This window comes from Pistacia vera, unplaced genomic scaffold (genome assembly GCF_008641045.1).
Source record: "Pistacia vera cultivar Batoury unplaced genomic scaffold, PisVer_v2 Contig1132, whole genome shotgun sequence".
Lineage (NCBI taxonomy): Eukaryota > Viridiplantae > Streptophyta > Magnoliopsida > Sapindales > Anacardiaceae > Pistacia > Pistacia vera.
The window spans coordinates 355092-375540 of NW_022195174.1; the positions used below are offsets into that span (position 1 = coordinate 355092).

At 35.5% G+C, this 20449-nt stretch overlaps 2 protein-coding genes and 1 pseudogene across 5 annotated transcripts; 2 read left to right on the forward strand and 1 right to left on the reverse strand.

The window, feature by feature from the left end:
• Nucleotides 1-1388: 1388 nt before the first annotated feature.
• LOC116142912 (sodium/hydrogen exchanger 4) lies at nt 1389-5813 on the forward strand. Of its 4 annotated transcripts, XM_031428333.1 has the most exons (14): nt 1389-1619; nt 2309-2427; nt 2523-2620; nt 2716-2775; nt 2877-2923; nt 3002-3196; nt 3589-3635; nt 3760-3826; nt 4041-4141; nt 4226-4327; nt 4794-4932; nt 5000-5062; nt 5202-5285; nt 5511-5813. In XM_031428333.1, the coding sequence occupies exons 1-14, from the start codon at nt 1452-1454 to the stop codon at nt 5790-5792; spliced, it is 1572 nt and encodes a 523-aa protein (XP_031284193.1). In that variant the 5' UTR covers nt 1389-1451; the 3' UTR covers nt 5793-5813. The 4 variants fall into 4 exon arrangements, with proteins under 4 accessions (XP_031284193.1, XP_031284196.1, XP_031284204.1 ...); XM_031428344.1 differs by lacking the exon at nt 1389-1619 and having other exon boundaries at nt 2353-2432; XM_031428339.1 differs by lacking the exon at nt 1389-1619 and having other exon boundaries at nt 2359-2432; nt 2720-2775.
• A 136-nt stretch (nt 5814-5949) lies between these two features.
• On the reverse strand, nt 5950-6928 carry LOC116142933 (putative lipid-transfer protein DIR1). Its single transcript, XM_031428351.1, has 2 exons — nt 6337-6928; nt 5950-6248 (listed from the first exon to the last, which is right to left on the reverse strand). The coding sequence occupies exons 1-2, from the start codon at nt 6635-6637 to the stop codon at nt 6241-6243; spliced, it is 309 nt and encodes a 102-aa protein (XP_031284211.1). The 5' UTR covers nt 6638-6928; the 3' UTR covers nt 5950-6240.
• A 2452-nt stretch (nt 6929-9380) lies between these two features.
• Nucleotides 9381-19217, forward strand: LOC116142904 (annotated as a pseudogene).
• The last annotated feature ends 1232 nt before the right edge of the window (nt 19218-20449 follow it).

Here is a 20449-nt window from a genome sequence, read left to right on the forward strand (position 1 = left end):
CATTCCCTTGTACGATTACTTTTTCTATAGCTTTAGTATGATATTTTCATCAAACAAACAAATATTTGAAATAAAACAAAACGTTTCAAAGATTATATGAACATTTAGGGTTACGATTTATGTAAGATTAAAGGTTCAAAATTAAAAACAAAATATAAAATAGAGTAAAATGTATTTAAAATAAAATTATATCGTGTCGTGCCTTTGGAACCAATAAAATTAAAGGTTAAACAAAAATATTAATGGTAATTATATATATAACATTATCGAACCAATAAATAACATTACAAAGCTACATTCAAGCTTAGGTCCCGGGTAGAGCTGGCGGTAGGCCGTGTCGTGCCTAAAAATTTCAGGTCCGTCGTGCCATGGGCTATGTCGTGCCAAGGCTTGCAAAAATTCATGCTCTGTCGTGCCGTGCTAGCTCACCAAATTTAAAGGCCCATGGCTCGACCCGCTCTATATCGTGCCGCGAGCCGACCTGCATGTTTTGTAAAAATATCTAATATTTATAAACTATGGTAATTTTGATTTATTATTAATAATTATTATCAAAATATTTTATATGTACATTTTGTATTTATATTAATTAAAAAATTATATAATCACTATGAAACATAATAAAATAATAAATTATTGAAATATTAATTGTATGAGTTATAATTATAAATTATTATACTTATTCATTTTTATTAATTTCTAAATTCTTAAAATCTTCAAAGATACAAATATATCTTAGCTGTAAACATAGATTAGTATTCTATTTTTTGTAATTTTATTTTTATTTTTTTGTGACGTGCCGTGCCGATTCACGTGTCTTTTTTAAGGCTCACGACATGACTCGTATAATTATGGGTTGTGCCATGCCGTGCTTTTTTTTTTCTTTTGTACGGTGCCTTGTTGTGCCGTGCCGTGTCATGGGCCGGCATGGACCACCGTCGGCTCTAGTCCCAAGTTCCACAGTTTTTTAATTTTATATAGAAACTTATCAGTGTTGTCCTCATAAATTCACCTTTTTTGGGCTCCCTCTAGTTTCTGAACTTCTTTACCTCCCCCATAAATATAACTTATCCCTTCATTAACTAAAAAATACATTTTACCCCCCGGAACGTAACTGCCACATTAACATAACAAAGTTCCAAAACATATAGGTGCTCCCGTGACTGACTCTGCTAGGCAGAGTCCGCAGAGATGAAACCGAAGTTCCCGAGCTCACATCACATCAAGATTGACACATGTCATCCTATTATGCAACTGATTCCACGTGTCACTCCTACCTGTAACCACTCCAGGTCCCCCTGTTTTGCGGGCAAATTTCAAGTAGATATATATATATATATATAAGATAAACAGAAACAATTACCCAAGAATTTTTTTTGGTCTCCAATGTTAAATTGATTACATCTTAAGAGTCTTAGACATTATAAAGAGTGAAAAAGCTGAGCTAAAAGATGAATAAATTGATGGAAATAACTGAGTTTGGAAGAAGTTTATCGAATGACCATGCACCAGTGGTGTCCATATCTGTGTTCTTGGCCATTCTTTGTTTTTGTTTGATCGTTGGTCACTTGCTTGAAGAGAGCCGCTGGGTTAATGAGTCCATTACTGCCATCTTGATCGTAAATTTTTTAACTCTTAATCAACCCTTTGCATGGCTCGATATGTTTTTGTTTTTTTTATCTTGGATCGTTTGATATGGGGTATGGGATGTTATTAATTCAAAGATTTTTGGAGTTTTTGATTATTGCATAAATCTTCAATTGCTTTTTAGGCTCTAATTCTAATATATATAAATTCTCTGTTTCATCTGTTTCAGTGTTTGATATAGATGACTTGATGTGCTTATCCTACTCATAGCTTATTGCTCAATTGGGGGGTTCTAGACAAGAAAAATAACTTCACAAAGAACTTTAATATGTATAAACCGCTGGTTTAGAGGAAGATTCAATGTCAAAACAATTGTGATCGATAACAATTTGAAACATTAACTGCTTGCAAAGTGATTAGGTCTCTGGATTTTGTGCACTTCAATTTAGTTCTGGAGCTGCAAACTAGAGATGATGTTACTTGAGTTGGAGCTTTAAGAGGTGCAAAAGTGACAATTCACGTTAGATTAATGCAGCATTTATGGAGCTAATTTGGTATTGTTAATCTTGCTTGCCTTATGGATCGTCCCGCGAAACTAGATGATGTAAATTCTATGTGATTTTTTTTTTCTGGGCTAAGAATTTTACTGAAATGCTCTGTATTCATGTCTATGGAATATCGGTTAATCTTATTGGCGTTTTCTATTATTTTTTCTGATCAGGGATTGTTATCTGGGATAGTAATATTGTGTATAACCAAGTGGAAGAGTTCTCACATTTTACAATTCAGTGAAGAACTGTTCTTCATATATCTTCTTCCACCCATTATATTCAATGCTGGGTAAGGTCAGCTATAGATACATCATATTCTTGAATTGGCTTCAATGGTTTCAGAGATAATTTTCCCTATGCATGTATTGACTTCACTTATTCCAGGTTTCAGGTCAAGAAGAAGCAATTCTTTCACAACTTTCTAACCATCATGATGTTCGGTGTCATCGGTGTTTTTATTTCGTCATCCATCATAACTGCTGGTGATAATAGAAAATTTGAATCCATTTAGTACTTTCTCTATGCTGCTATGCGAAAAAAAATTATTTTAAATTCAAGCATGTTATTGTTTACCTAGGCAGTTGGTGGCTGTTTCCTACGTTAGGATTTGTTGGTCTGACAGTACGAGATTATCTCGGTGAGTTCTTTTTTCATTTTATATAAGTGAAATCAGAAATCGATATTCAATCCATTGATATTGCATCTAGTACTTTATGAAACTGCTGATTTTTGTTTCAGCTTTGGGGACAATTTTTTCGGCTACGGATACAGTCTGCACTCTGCAGGTTGGTTAAGTTTGCTATTATTTCTTCATTTACATGTTAAGTTCGTTAACTAATGTGAAGTATTTTACATTCTTGTAGGTTCTGCATCAAGATGAAACTCCTTTGGTTTACAGCCTTGTGTTTGGGGAAGGAGTTGTCAATGATGCAACATCAATTGTTCTCTTCAATGCAATTCAAAAAATTGACGTTGAAAATCTTGATGGCAAGGCAGCTCTTCGCATCATTGGAAGTTTCTTTTACCTATTCACAACAAGTACTACACTTGGAATTACTGTGAGTATGGGTAGTGAACTATACCGGCATGAAATGACTTTTAATTTATTACTTGATAGAATCAATCTGTTAGTTCATATGCAGTTTTTGATGTTTCAAATGAAAGAAATGTACTTCAAATCGTTTACATGTGTTGTCAGAGAGATCTAGTAATGTTCTGCATAAACATTAAAAAAGGCTCTTCAAAATTGAGAACTTCTGCCAATGATTTTGTTAGATAATTCTTGGGCATTTGTTAGACATTTTCTACTTGTTTATTCTTGACCTCTACAACATGACTTAGAACTAAAGGGCAGGCATTCAAGTTCTTTCACTGTGAGAGGGGCCTGGATGTTTGGTCATTTGTCTGGATTCCTTCTCTATATTAACTTCAGCTTCTTGTATTATTTTAGGCTGGCCTTTTGACAGCAGTTATACTTAAAACCTTATACTTCGGAAAGTAAGTTCTCTTCCCACCTATCCTCCTCTCAGAAAATGGTCTGTGAAAGTACTTCCTTATATAAATGTCGGAGTTTCAATGTTTCTATCTGAATTTTCAAAAGCTGATCCTTATCTGCTTACAGACATTCAAGCGTTCGTGAAGTCGCTTTAATGGTTTTAATGGCATATTTGTCTTACATATTGGCTGAGGTAATGTCTTGGGAATTCCTTTTCTTTAAGGTTTTGCCCAATTTAAATGAATGGAATATTCAGGATTGTTAATTGTCAAACTTAATGCTCAGTCAGAAACTTATTATTGCATTCTATCTTTGACTATGAACTGAAATTTCGATGTGTGTGCTCATACAATACATAAAAGTTAATGATTGCTTACTTCTAGCTTTATTGCAATTTCATTATGCAGCTGTTGGAGCTAAGCGGGATTCTCACTGTTTTCTTCTGTGGGATTTTTATGTCGCACTATGCATGGTATAATGTGACTGACAGTTCAAGAATTACAACCAGGCATGTATTTCAGGATTAGCATAACTTGAGTAACTTAGGTTGATTTTATATCTGACGACTTGACTTCTCGCTTCTCTTCTGCAGGCATATTTTTGAAATGATGTCATTTGTAGCAGAAACTTTCATATTTCTATATGTGGGAATGGATGCTCTTGACATCGAGAAATGGAAGATGAATAAGCTGGGGTACTAGTTTCATTATTTATGATTCTGTCCAATTTTCTTTTAGTAACTTATTCCTCAAAATTCAAGAGCAGTGGATCATCGAATATTCTTTTCGAGGGTGTTTTATCAAGAAACATGTCACTGGTACACCATCTGGGCTCCTGTCCATCCAGTTGATACACTTTTAGTTGAGCCTGCATATGGTTTGAAATCCCCATTTGTAAAATGAAAATTTTCAAACAGAAAGTGATTTTCCCATGAATGTCATGTAGTGTAGTTAATTTGGAAATAAGAACTGAGAGGTGAAGTCTATCTATAATTAGTTTCTAGTGACATACAAAGCAGACCACAAGTATGCTTGGGCAATGATAATATGTTTTCTATTGGCCAATTTCAGGCACTCTTCTCGCTGTTTGTATAGCTAGAATATTTGTCCTCTGGAATCTTCTATTATTATCAATATGTTATAACATTTTATTGGCTGCAGTTTTTGGACTTCTTTGGGCATCTATGGTTTCTTAGTCTTACTGATATTGCTTGGACGTGCGGCATTTGTGTTTCCACTCTCTGTGTTGTCCAATTATATGAATCAATGCAGGGCACCTTCGATTACATTCAAGCACCAGGTTAGGCAGTTTAACATTTTTTCCATTCTTTGTTAGTCACAGGCTTCTGAACTTGCTATTTATCTAGGTAGTTATCTGGTGGGCTGGCCTCATGAGGGGTGCAGTTTCTATTGCTTTGGCTTTTAAGCAGGTATTTTTCTTTTCTTCTAAAACTTGATCTGCGTTTCAAGATAGTTTACTGAAGTGATATTGCTAATTGGTTTATGACTAATAACGTGATTACCGGAAACACTTTGCTTTCTAGCTCAATTCTCTCTTTGCTTGTGAAGTTCACATACTCTGGTGTTACATGGGATCCGGCTTGTGCTACAATGATTACCAGCACCATAATTGTCGTCCTCTTCACTACACTGGTTTGTAAATTTAGCTTTTGTGAATTTTTTTTTTCTTTAACCATTTAGATAACATATTCGTAATACTGAAAACAACCAATGTAATTCCATTCAGGTGTAGAATTTAGAAGTTCTGTTGTCTTACGCGCTGCTTAAACAGCACAGCATATAATTGGCATTTTAATCTACATTCAAACAGCCTCTTAAGTAGGAGAGTATTTAATAATATCATCATTTTGATTACAGGTGTTCGGTTTTTTGACAAAGCCGCTTATACAACATCTGCTTCCTTGCCATGGAACTAACAACAATAGTAGTCGTGAACCGAAGTCCCCAAAAGAAGACATGATTTTGCCTTTGCTCTCCTTTGAGGAATCGACTACAACCAACCTTCTTCGGGCAAAAGATAGTTTGTCCATGCTTCTAGATCGTCCTGTATATACCATTCATTCCTACTGGAGACGATTTGATGATACCTACATGAGACCCATATTTGGGGGACCTCTCAGGGATCAGCCAGAATGTTAGGCAGGTAATCTTATGTCAACTTCAAGACAATGGCACAATATCCCTCATCTATCAATTTAAGTTAATTTTGAGATCAAGGTAGTTAACTTAAAGTGGCAAAAACTCTTAGATGGGGTTATATGGCATACAAGTAATGAAAGTGCCGTTTTGAGGCAGTAATCGATCCATCGTTAGGTGAATCGAATGAGCAAATTAAGTTTGAGACTAGTTCTGTAAATGCTTTCAAATTAGATCAGATGTCTTTTGAGGATACTTCAATGGAACAGACGACTAACTGAACATTACATGGTTCTTTATAATGCACATCTTATGAAACAGTAAAACAAGAATGCAGACTTTTTCATTGGTGATTGAATACAAAAGCTGGAATGACATAAAAATAAACAAATATGACTAGACAAATCTTGAAGAATCCTTGAATATGTTGATGTGAAGTTTATCAGCTGCCTCAATGCACTGCAACCAAGAAGAGAGAAAAAGTATTACAACTCTGATAAATTTCGATACGAAACTTTTAGAAAACAAACAAAAAAAGTCTACTTACCTATGCATTGAGGTGGTGTTTTAAGGCCACATTTCTTAGGCAAGGCCAAGGCATGCTTGGGGTTAATCCCAACGGCAGGAAGAACATTCTTGTAGCTACAAAGACAAGGCAAGTCAGCCTTGCTAACCACCTTACAACATTCCTTGCTTGGCCGTGGAGGTGAGTTGCCGGTGACTGCAGGCTTGCAAGGATCCAGCTGCTTTGTGTCAATGTTGCAAACGGGCACAGCCCTGGCTCCACCCACCAAAGCTATCACCAGGATTGCCACAACCCACTTTAGAAAAACTTGAGTCTTAGCCATTTTATTGCCCCACTATAAAAAAACTCCTTGTTTGGACCTCATTTTATAAGACAAGGTAGGGAGAGTTTAGAGTCAGAGTTTGTAGAATATTTAGGTGTGTCATGTGAAGAAACAGTCTGTGGTTGGTCACGGGAGGGTTGAAGAAATATAAAATAGATTGATGCTTTGATTATTATAATGTAGAATTATTAGTATGAATTGTTTTGATACATGGAAGAATAATCGTCCGGAGAAAGTTTGGAGTTCACAAGTGGCTGTAGCTGTACAAACTGATTAAAGATTTCACCAATCTTGGATTGTAGTTTAAAGAGTGTGACTGAAGCACGAATTGTAAAACAAATTGAAGCAGAAATCATGCAGAGAGATTAGCTGAAGCACGGGCCTATCTTTCAATTAAATACATGTGTTTTGAGTGAAAAATAGGTTTGGGTTGTTACACTTGATATCAAAATGGTAAAGAAAAAATCCCATATACTCCAAAATTCAGTAACATTTAATTTGAAATGTCACATAGGAAATATTACTAACAAAACTTAATGTTACAAGTTTATAATGCACATTAAAAGAGTAATTTATAGATTATCAAAACACTATTTCAATAAAAATATATTATCTATTTGATATTATTCAAAAAATAAAATAATTATCTAACATTAAAATCTATTCCTAATTTCCTATGACTCTATCTTAATTATAAAAAGAATAAATAAATAAACATTTTGTTGCGAATTTCGATTATTAAAGTTAGGGGTGATTCTGCAATAAAGAAGTAGTATATAAGTCTAAAAAATATTTAACTTTATCTCAGTAAACCCTTCTAAACGGCGGCCAGTGCAAAGCCTAATAAAACCCAACAATATTTATTCTAAAAAGGAGAACGACTTTTTCCCACCCAGGTTTGACGACCCATCGTTAAGATCCGTTAATGAAATCTGTTATTTGACAAGAATGAAATTATAAAAATATTATAATACCCTTATTATTTGAGTTTATAATTTTATAAAATTCGCTATAATTAAAAAATATTCTAAATCCTTTTTTTCTTTTAAAAACCCAATTCACTATCATCTTTATGCAAGAAGATTTCTCTCACCCACTGCCTAACCGACGCCACCACTCCCTCTTGTTTATGGCAAGCCAGCAGTAACGTCACCAATGGTGTCGTATTTGTTTTAGTGCCACTCCCTCTTGCCCAAAAAAATTTTCTTTGTCAAATCAAAGGGCCTCGGGTGGCAAGCTCACTCTCTCCTCCAACAAGCCCACCACAATTACTCACGACCCCAGCCGCCAGTGTTGGCAGCCTTGCTCTATAATTTATGTCACACAGCCAATGTCAAAAGGATTTATTTTTGTATTTATTTTCATGGATTTTATGGGTTTGATTTAGTATCTTCTTTTTCTTTTGTTTTGTTTATTATGAATTTATGTTCCTGGAGTCGAGGTGGAGGAATTTTTGATGGAATTAGAAGTGAATATTTCTGTAAACAAAATTCTGGGTTGTTTGGAAGATGTATGTGAACCAAATTTTGGTTTGAAAATTAGTGAAGGCAGAATCCTTTGCTCTTTTTCCTTCTCTGTTTCAATTCTCTCCCTCTACTTTATTTGATTGCTGTTGTGTGTAACTACTTGGTCGCCTGCGATTGCCCATCATTTACAGCCTTCCCACAGCCAACTCACCCGCCACCTATTAGGCGAAATTCCTCACGCAAATGAAATAATGTTTTTTTTATAGCAGTTATGTTAAGCAAAATCTGGATTGTATGGAAGGTTTATATGAAGTAATTTCTTGGTTGTATTGAAGAATTATGGAAAGCAAATTTGGTCTTACAGAATAATTATGTATAATCTTTTTATATGGAAGATTTCTTTATAGGGAAGAATCATGTAAAATTTTATTGCATGGAAGATTTAAGTTTAATTTTTTATTCATAATATTCATACGATATTAATTAATTTATTATATTTACAGATTTATTAATTAACAGAATATATATATTGTGCGAACTGACAAAAATACCCTTTTTACTGTTAAAATTAACGTCTGAATTTGACAATGGGTGAGAAAGTGTCGTTTTAAAACTTAGCGGGTGGGCAAATGTCGTTTCGCAAACCCCGGGTGGGAACATGTTGTTCTCCCATTCTAAAACCCTATAAAATCTCTGAGCCATCTTATTTACAGGGATTTCATCGACTTGAGAGCATCAAGGACTTCATCCTCGGACATTAAGGTAGTCCTTACTGAAAGCTGGGGATTCCTTCCCCCTCAAAGCCTAGATCTTCTTCACGTGCACATTTGAAAACTACCCCTTCTATTTAATTAGGCAAATTTGCTTCATTCTGACCTATCCGAAGAGTAAGAACAGATTCTAGAGCAAGTGACATCCCTCCTTCCACAACAAAGGGATATGCGAAATTGCTAGATTCTCGAAGACCGTAGTCAATAGCTTTGGATAAGGCGCAAACACTAGCATTCTATGCATAATTTCAGTTTCATCAAAACCCTAAAACCCTAAAATCAAAGATTTGCTTTTTCCTCCTCTATAATTTTTTTACATTTTTATTTATTTATTTTCGTTTATATCTGGTTTCTTTGAATGTAGAGGAATGATGAAAAGGCTTTTGTTCGGTGTGTTTTTTTTGTTTTAATTATTTATTTTTATATTTTGAACGAGTTCAATGTTTAAACCGGAGTAGCTTTGGTTATTTGATAGTTGTTTTTGATGCATTGTTTTACTACAGAAAGTTTTAGCTAGTTTGGTTTCAATGGGTAGCAAGAAAAGGAACTCCAATGCTGTAGAGGAAGCAGAGGGTACAGTAGATACAGTAGAAAATATAGAAAGTGATAATGATGTTGCAAGTCCTTTGAAAAAGAAAATAAAAAAGGGTATGAAAAAAGATGGAGATAGGGCAGTTGAGGATGCATCTATTAAACCCATGGAAAGAAAGAAGAAGAGAAAAGCAATGGACAAAGAGAGGCATCATGCTGCCATAGAAAATAAAGAGTCTCAGCCCAAACCAACAGATGTAGCGTTAAAAAGTGAAGGAACTATATCTGATATTCGATCTTAGTCCGCTCCGTTCTAAAAAAATCGGATATCTAAAAATTTGGATCAGATACGGATTCGTAATTTAAAAAAATCCAAATATTTAGATCGGATACCGGATCAAGGGCTTCGTTTGGTTCACAATTGGGTGTTTTTGTTACTAACAAAACTTAATGTTACAAGTTTATAATGCACATTAAAAGAGTAATTTATAGATGATCAAAACACTATTTCAATAAAAATATATTATCTATTTGATATTATTCAAAAAATAAAATAATTATCTAACATTAAAATCTATTACTAATTTCCTATGACTCTATCTTAATTATGAAAAGAATAAATAAATAAACATTTTGTTGCGAATTTCGATTATTAAAGTTAGGGGTGATTCTGCAATAAAGAAGTAGGATATAAGTCTAAAAAATATTTAACTTTATCTCAGTAAATTATCAAATTTAAGGGGTTTAAAAAAAGTTGAATAATATTGGGAGTAGTATTCCCAAAAATCAAAGTTTTTGGGTATTTTACTATTTAACTTTTTTGAGAATACTAAAAGTAGTATTCCCAATTGGCAACCAAACAGAGCCGAAGAGTCTTAGCCCAAACCAACAGATGTAGCGTTAAAAAGTGAAGGAACTCAGTCATCGATAGGACTTTGTAAAAAAAATCGGGTATCTGATATTCGATCTTAGTCCGCTCCGTTCCGAAAAAATCGGATATCTAAAAATTTAGATCGGATATGAATCGTAATTTAAAAAAAATCCAAATATTCAGATCGGATACCGGATCAAGATTTTAAAAAAATCAGATACCGTATCCGATTCAAATTTTACTAAACTACGTCGTTTTGAGTTTTAAAATAACCCTAACAGTCTAACACATTTAAGTCAACACTCTCACTCTGGCTCTCTCGTTCGAACACGCACAGCCTCTCCCTCCCTTAGACCAGGTCTCATCTCAGTCTCTCACTCTGTCTCTCTCGCTCAAACACGCACAGCCTCTCACTCTCTCAGACCAGATCTCATCTCAGTCTCTCACTCTGTCTCTCTCGCTCAACTCTCTGACTCTCTCGGTCTCTCTCGCTTGAACACGCACAGCGGCACAGACACAGACACACAGTCACTCAAAACTCTCTCAGACTCAGATCTCAGTCTCTCTCGCTCAACTCTCTCTCGCTCGAACACTCTCAGATCTCAGTCTCTCACGATTGAAGCCCCAAATCGATTGTTGTCACAGCCTAGTGCGACTGCCGCCACACCGTAATAGCCTGGTGCGATTCGTGGTGCTTTTCTTTATTATGTGGGTGATGGTTTGTTAATGGTCAATTTGATGGATGTTTTTGTTTTGATGTTGATTTGAGTTTGATGTTAATGGCACCGTAACATGGTGCCTTCTCTCTTTGTCCCGGTTACAAACCTTCTATTGTTCATTAGTATTTATTTGCGTTTCGAACCTATTACAAGGTGATGGAGGGGTGGGTTGATTCAAACTGTGCTGGTAGGGTTTGGTTTTATGTGTGTTTCCAAGGATTGTTGGTGGCTGGATTTGATTCAAACTTAGTGACTGGTTTGATTTTGTTTGTTTGATTTGTGTTTCTAACGGCTGCTGTGGTTAATTGGGTTTGATTGTGTAATCTGAACACAAGTTGTTAAACTAGTCATTTTTTTTTCCTTTGTGTTGAAATTGGTGTTGGTGGTGTTGAAATTATCAGTGTTCTTTCTGTTTTTTGTCGCACTCATTAGTATTGTCTTTAGCGGTAAAATAGCTTTGGTTATTTGATAGTTGTTTTTGATGCATTGTTTTACTGCAGAAAGTTTTAGCTAGTTTGGTTTCAATGGGTAGCAAGAAAAGGAACTCCATGCTGTAGAGGAAGCAGAGGGTACAGTAGATACAGTAGAAATATAGAAAGTGATAATGTTGTTGCAAGTCCTTTGAAAAAGAAAATAAAAAGGGTATGAAAAAAGATGGAGATAAGGCAGTTGAGGATGCATCTATTAAACCCATGGAAAGAAAGAAGAGAAAAGCAATGACAAAGACAGGCATCATGCTGCCATAGAAATAAAAGAGTCTCAGCCCAAACAACAGATGTAGCATAAAAAGTGAAGGAACTCGGTCATCGACTATGTTTTATCTAGGTGTATGCCTGAGTTCCATATTAGTGTTTTTAAGGACTTGGCATCAGCTGATGTTTCTCTGAGAAAAGCTGCGGCAGAACAACTCGTGACAGAGTTGGAGGGGTTCAGAAGGCATATGAGAGGGGTGGGAAGGAGTTGGTTGAGAATGGAATAAAATTGGAAGCTGATAAAGATGCTGGGTAAATGATGTGCACCTTCTGTGACATACGGTGTGCGTAGACTTATCGTGGTGTTTCTTCATCTAGAGAGGTATGTTTAATTAACTTGATTGATATTCTTATGTGTGATTATCCATTTTTATGTGTGGCAAATACATATGATTGAAACTTTGTGTCTTACAATTAAATTTCTGGATCTCATATATTTTTGTGGGCTCAGCCTTGCTGGGGCTTTGGAGTTTTAAGACTTCAGACTGTACATGGTAGTTCATTATGAGATAACTATTAGACACAATCTGTCTGCTCTCACCAATAATATCTTGTGTCTCTATGTTCGTATTCAACATTTCCATATTCCATGAAATGTGATATCTTGGTCTTCTTATTTTGAATTTTCAAATATAGGCTCTAATTGTATGGAATGAAAATATAGCTATTGGTTATTCTAGATGACAAAATTGATTGAAAAACTCATTTCCAGACATAATGGGTCAGACATTCTCTGCTGTCAACCCCTGGCTGCATGGGATGTAGAACATTGAAAACTAAAGACTTGCAATCTGCAACCATCTTTGGGTCCAGATGCAAACATGCCGGCTAGTAATTTTAGCTCCATATCACTGATTTATAGCATGAAGACATTATTACAATTATTGTTTTGATAAATTTTAATGTTAAAAAGTTGGCCTTTCTTGGTTGGTTAGGTAACTTTGAGTGATCTCATATTCAGGTTTACCATTGCTGGATTCATTGCAATCTCTGGTTGTATTTTATGGGATTTGCAACAGTTTGCCAATTCCTTCTTCTGTTTATGTTAATTATTTTGCTTCAACCAAGACTCTTCACAAAGACTAGGATTTTCTTCTGTAGTCGCAAGATAATTTGTGTTGTTTGTCAGACAAATTATGTAGCTTTCTCTGCTTTAAGTCTACTTATTGTCCAAATAAACTTATTTACTTGTTATTTTATATGCATTTGTTCACAGAAATTTGCTATTTCTTCTGTATTTGAGGTTCATTTTTTGTTTAATCATACCTGGTCCTTAGATCATATAGTTATGCCTATAACTATGAGAAGCTGTAAGTTTTTATTTGTGTAGAGAGCTCAGATTGGCAGTGATCTTTCTATGTCATGAAAATTTTGTGGGTTTTATTGTTAGTGAAAACTATGTGATATCTGCACAATATTCTTGTTATTGTTATAAATAGGGCTATATTAGACAAAATTTTTGTGTAACTTTGGCTAATATATGTTCGATATTGCTTTTGCAGTGTGAAGACAAGGGTTTTCTTTAGGTCTGATCTTTTAGTCAGTAAAATTCAGCATCAAAGTGGACTCATTGCTGAAACTAATTGTTGATTTGCTAGAGGTCTCTTCGTCAATGAAGGGTCTGGTAGGCAGAATCTTTTTTAATTTTTTAATGCTGTATATGGTTTAGGGATTGTGATGAATAGCAATAGATTATCTAGTGCTTGTTTATGCAATTGCAGGAAGCTCGGGATTGCCTTTTGGGACGTTATTTGCCTATGGTGCTATTGCCCGGTCAGGAAGACTTACTAAAGAGTGGAATTCTGATAAAAGCACACCATACATCAAGGAATTCACCAGTCTTCTTATCTCTCTTGCAGCAAAGAGGCGATACTTGCAAGAGCCTGCCGTGTCAATTATTTTGGACTTAATTGAAAGGGTATGCTATAGTAAATGGATCATGTTCATTCAGTCCTTGATATAATTTTCACTTTGATGATGATTGCCAGGAAATTTAGGATGACTTAATTTTGTTAATATATATAGAAGGTAATGTTTTATGTTTTGGACCAATTAATAACATGGCACTTACAGTGGTATTATTGTAGAATATTATGATCACTCCAGTCTTTGACCGAAAATTTTTCCATTCTTTGGGATGATATTATATGAATCTCTTCAATGTGTATATGACGGATTATATAATTATTTAATTGGTCCTACTCAAATAAAATTTGGTCTGAAAGTCGAGGGAACATCTTTGTGTTTTTAGGTTTTGGTTGTAAAATTTGAAATAATAGTGAAACCTATTAATCCTTGATGTAAAAAAGTTTGTTTCTCTTAAAACAGGGCAATTATTTTTGAACAATATAATCCACAAGAAACTTAAGTGCTAAAAACTAACCCTATTGCTATATTGCTTTTCATTTTTAGCTCCTATAAAATTTTCTCAAGTAAAAGGCATCTTTCTTAAAATTTTGCTGTTGGCGATTGACTAGTCTTGGTTGATTTGTTCACTAATGTCTGCCTTTCACTGCTCTTTTTGCAAGCCTTCTCTTTCCTTGTCATCTCCGTGCCTTCAAAGTTATTGTATTTCTCTCTGTAAATACTTGGTTGATGTTACCATATTATTAAGTGGCCTTTTTCCCCTTCCCTCGTAAAACAGTGCTTTTATTATTTGATTAGTATATGCGTAACATGCTTGGAATATTAAACCTCTATAGAGTCACATCCTAAGCTAGGCTTCAAAATTCTTGCCTGAGTTTGAAACTACTTGGAGGCTGGACTTTCTGCATTAATAGACTTGGGCATTTGGATATATGGATCAGCTCTCCCTTGCACTTTAATTATTACATAATACCTAAAGAAGAGATACTGTTTCATTTCATTCTTTTTATTTAAAATAGCAGGATCTGGACTTGTTCACTCATTCTTAATTCTAAAGTGAGATATTTTATGGTTTACAGTTGCCTACTGACGCTCTGCTAAGTCATGTTCTTCAAGTCCGGGTCTTCATGAGTGGTTTGAAGGAGCCAATGAAGTTGGAAACCTGATGCTCTGCTTTTAGCATTGAGAATTCAGGAAAAAATCTCTGTCAACAGCAAAAATTTTGGCGAACTTCTGCAATCCTCAGCTCTAGCAAACTTTTGCTGCTGACCATTGTCCTCTCTTGTCAATTGCTTGAAGGTGATTATTGGATATGCCTATACACTGCAACTCTACTATGGGGGGTAACAAATTATGGGTTTTCTAAAAATACTTTTGTTTGTGTGTAAATGGCAGGAATCCACCTTCTGTCAGCCCCGAGTTCACAGCATGTGGCCTGTGATGGTAAATATCTCTTACCTGATACAGTTTTGCAAGCTGAGATACAACATCAGTTTCAGCTCTTAAAGAAGCACAAAAAGAGTGCAAGTCCAGCTCTTTGAGAAGAAGTTGCCAGATCTTCAGTCTTTCTGCGAAGTTATTGTTGAAGGATCCCTTCTTCTCTCATCTCATGACCGTAAACACTTGGCATTTGATGTACTGGCCCTTCTTTTCCCAAGGTTGCCTGCATCTTTTGTTTCAATTGTTCTGTCTTACAAATTTGTCAGTGCCTGATAGACATACTTCCTTCAAAGGATGCATGGCTGTATATGTTGCAAAGGATTTTCTTAAAAAATTATTGGATTGGGTTGGGAATGATGATGTCCGAAGAGTTGCGAATTGTAGCTTTACAAAAACACGTAATGGCAAATTTGACTCCATCACAAGGACTAAAACAGTTAAGGATTTGATGCAAGAGTTCAAAACGGAATCAGGTTGCACACTCTTCATTCAAAACTTAGTGAATATGTTTGTGGATGAAGGTCCTACATCAGAGGAACCTTCAGATCAGAGCCAACTACAGATGATAATTCAGAGATAGGTTCAATTGAGAGAAGGATTCAGTGGGGACATTGGCAAATTCTGATTTTGTGAAAATTGGGTCATAGAATCCTCCCCAGTTTTGAAATATTGAACCTGGATCCTGAAGCAAAGTTCCGAGTGCGAAAGGAAGTTTTGAAGTTTTTAGCCGTTCAGGGTTTGTTCTCTGATCACTTGGCACCGAAGGACATCTTTTGAGTTACAGGAGAAATTTAGGTGGCATGAGCTGCTACCTCGAGTGCTCTTTGCGGATGTGTATTGAGCAGCTTCAACTATTACTGGCAAATGCTCAGAAGGTTGAGAACTCACGTTCTTCCCAAATGGACTCGAGACAAATGACCTTGGATCATATTTCATGAGGTTTCTTAGTACATTACGCCACTTCCTTCATTTCTCTGTTTCGATCTTTAACTGAGGATGATGAGAAGGCATTAAAGAAATGCAGGAAATGGAAACAGGCTTTCTAGAGAGGTAGTTTATTACCCATTTGTTTTTTGCGGCTTCACCTTTTCATGCTTTAAACTGTGGCCCTTTAATTTATGTTTATAGAATGAGGCTATTTTTGGAGTACTGGGGAATAGGTAATATTTCAAATTCTGTGATAAAAAAGTTGAGCTTGTTTTAAATCTGCTTCAGATTGATTTCAAATTTGTATTTCAGATAGTATTGTTGTTTAATCATATGAATAATTTTCTGCCTTTTGCATGCATTTAATTCTGTAGGAAAGGAACTGTGGACTCAGCATGGACGCAAATAAATTGCATGCTCTGAGGTATTGCTCATCCAGTTGCTTCTCCATGTGCCTTCGACCAGGGAATATTCTGAAGTGGCCTCTGAACTTATCATGTGCTGTAAAAAAGCTTTGCTTCTTCTGATCTTCTTAACTCATCTGGTGAAGATGAGTTGGATGATGATTCAGCACCCAAGTAATGGATGTCCTGGTGGATACATTGCTTCATTGCTGCACAGTCCTCGGCTCCTATGCGGTCTGCCATAGAGCAGGTATTTGTAAACATAGCAAGTGTAGATTTTTTTTTTTTTTTTTTTCTCTGCCTTGATTTAAATTTGTATGTTGATATGTTATCTACTACTGAAATTTCATTTGTTGTAGTTCTTTTTAATTTTGTAAAGTTGCAAACTGGTTCAACAATGTCATGATTATTGTTACCACTTGTTTAATGCGTTTGAAAGTTCACCTGTCATAGCTTTAGCTGATGACTTGTAGTTAGTTCATGTGTTTCCAATAAAATTCAAAAGCTTGAAAAATGAAAACGATAGGAGAGGTTGTTGTTCGGTGCTGTTTCTGATACTAAGATTTGAGGAAGAATTGGGTGTAGCTTTATTGGAGATGATGATAGTGAATTAAGAAAATGGAATATGAACATGTTGGACTTGAGATTATTAATTCAAAAAAGAAATTTATCTTGCTATATCCCAGTGGAGACTACATTTATGCTTCATTTGGCATCTTTTTGTTGTTAGGTTTTCAAATATTTTTGTAATGATGTCATGGACGATGGACTGCTCCGGATGCTGGGTTATTAAGAGAGACCTAAACAGCCAGACATCGCAACGCAGACAGTGAAGATGATGATGATGAAGATTTTCTTGGTATTGAAGAGGAGGAAGAAATTGATGAAGCCGAGACTGGTGAAACAGGGGAGAGTGATGAGCAGATAGATGACTCAGAGGCAGTAACTGGTGTTGAAGGCGATAAAGAACATCCTAAAGATTCTGATGATTCTGATAGCGGAATGGATGATGAGGCATGTTCCGCATGGACACTTATCTTGCCCAGATTTTCAAAGAAAAAGAATCAGGCTGGGAGTGAAAACTGCTCAGTCACAGCTTAATCTGTTTAAACTTCGTGTTCTATCATTGCTGGAAATTTACCTGCATGAAAATCCAGGCAAGTAGAGTATTCATTGCTTCAGTAAAGTTAGCTGTAACTGTCATAGATTGCTGCACAAACAGTTTTTGTCTGAAATAAAAAAATAAAGCTCTTAGGAATAATTGCCTTTTTTCTGGAAAAAAAAAAAAAAAATTGCCTTTTAGTGGCATTTACTTGGATCAACAAAGAGGGGAGATTGGCAATAAATATCGTGATAATCAAGTTATTATTTCAAGATTATCAAAGCTGCCTTCCTACTACCAGTGTTTGGACTTATCTAATGTCTTTCTTTGGATTGTTTTATGTTAATAGGTAATTTAGAAAGAATTGATTCTAAAAAATTGCAAGTTTCATGTAACAATGATTTTTTTTTCATCTTTGACTATTTTCCTGCCTCCTGATTTGTGGCATGTGGTTTGGAATTGTTTCATTTCACAGGTAAGCCCGGGTTCTGATGGTGTACTCAAACTTGGCTCAGGCTTTGTTAACCCACACACTGCGAAGGTAGTGGGCAGCTTGAACAACGTGTATGGGGAATCTCCAGAAGAAAATATTCAAGGCGAAAGACTTCCCTAAGGGTGAATCTGTGCCACTATCTACTCTTGAATCTTGTTGGAGAGAAACTTAAAATTGGCAGCAAGACCATTCAAGAGAAAGAAATCTGCTGTAATCCATCTAAGAAGAAGCGGTCAGCTTCCTGGAACAGATACAAAATGATCGTCTCCCTGGCTCAGAATTCAACCTTTTGGATTCTGAAGATCATTGATGCTAGAAAATTTTCTGAGGCTGAATTGCAGAAGGTTTTGATATTTTCCGAACTGTGTTGGCTGGTTATTGTGACAGTAAAAAGTCTCAAATAAATCTGAATTTTTAAAGAAATATTTCGAAGAAGACCGTGGATTGGGCACATCCTTCCAGCTTCATACTGAAAAATGTGGCAGTGCAAAATCGGATTTCGTCAAGTTGAGGCACTGGATTTGGTGATGGAGATATTGAAGTCAGTGGTTCCGTTAAGCTCAGATGAAGCCAGCCGGGATGCATCAAAGAAAGCCTTGAAGAGGCCTCCGAAATCTCAGTCGTCTGATAAAGGTTGGCGACACATATGCCTGAGAAGCAGTCAAGGAAATCTGAAGTACGTAAGTTCTGTTCTAAGATCTTTCAGATGGTGTCAAGTCTTAACCTAACCAAGTCCTTTCTAAAGTTTGACCCCTGATGCACTCGCTGCTTAGAATCTGAACTTGGTGACACATTTCTTAATCTGAAGAAAGTGGAATGAGATTGGTTATGAGTAAATATTTTGGAAAGATAGTTACCGAAATTCATAGAATACTACATTCTTGGAAAACTTCAATTTAACCACTACATACAACGTACTGGAAGGCAAAATGTATGAGTTAATCCAGCATTTTCGTTGCTAAACGGTTTCAGGTAGACGTTTTGCTGATAGAACTTGATAGTCACTTTTTAAAGAAAATGAAATAGGAAGGCTGCAATATCATGTGATGAAACTTGATGTTGGTAAAAATGTTAAAACGTTTAGTGGGTTTATTTGTTGTTGATAAAGGAAGAGACTGATAATGGTGAAAAAATATTTTGAATGTGTTAATGACTTAATTCTGGTATTTGTTTTGTCTTCTAACCTTATGGTGGTTATTCGTTGTGCAATGTTTAAAGCAAATGATTAGCTTGGCTTCATTTAGAATTTTATTAAATCATCAGTAGTCGTGGATTCCATCTTCACTTATTCTGTTCTTAAAATCATAATCTTGAAAGGCTAATGTTACAAGTACAATTATTTTGGTGATGTTAAATCAAATATCACATGAATTGAAATGTAATCTTAAAATTATGAAAGAAGTTTAACTTGTAGGATCTGAGATTACGTATTTATAAACAAATCATGAGTCTAAGAACCACTTTAGCACTTTATTCCAATTTCCAATAGCACCTTTATTCCAATTAAAGAGTGTAAAGTTGAAGTCTATTCTTCTCATGAATTACACCACACTTCCAATTTAATGTCAGATATGTAATTGTTCGAGTCTTGCGTAATAATCTGCATCTCTCTTACAACATTTCTAAATTTATTCTCTCAAGCTCGTTGTAGTATAGTGGTGAGTATTCCCCCGCGGGTTCGATCACCGGCAACGGTGGTATATTGTGCTTTTTTTAGCTGAATTTATTTTTATGAGAACAAGAACAAAGTGGCATTATAGTATGCCCACGAAATCAGCTGCAATGATCTCTTGAGTATGTGGGGTGCCAAAATTTCAGGTATTCCCAGTGACAACCAAAGAGATTCTGGAGTCTTGCATTACATAGTATCACCATTCGGTTTAGCGGATCCTACAAATACATTTGAAAAACATAGGGGAATATCAGTTCCTGTAATCTCTGAGCATTGTTTTACTAAATTTTATTTTCACTTGCAACCATTTCATGTAAAACAGAATTGGAATTGCTAAATTCATTATCAGTACCATTTCATGTCCCCAATGGAAGGGCGATTTGAGTTGTCGTAACAGAAAGAAATCCGTTTTACTCGAAATTTTTTAATCCTTGAATATATTTGGCCTGTTCTTTCTTTACCCTTAAGTCCTTACTGTCAACACATTAGCGAGACTGAAAGTAAATTTCTGAGAAGTCTAAAGCAAATTTTTAATTTTGTTGTTCACAACCTTAATCTAATCATGAAGGTTAACCTCAACCATCTTTCTTCTACATGATTTGTTCCCCTACATGATGCTCTTCGGATTCAACACTTGTATGCTTAAACTATGTGTTAGAGACACTCTATGGTAATCATGCTTGGTCAACCCATCACATGGATTACCATGAATTCTCATAAACAATACACTGGATGTTAACTATATTACATTACATGGAAGAATTTTAATCCTTCATTGTTCAACATCAGAACTTTAGAA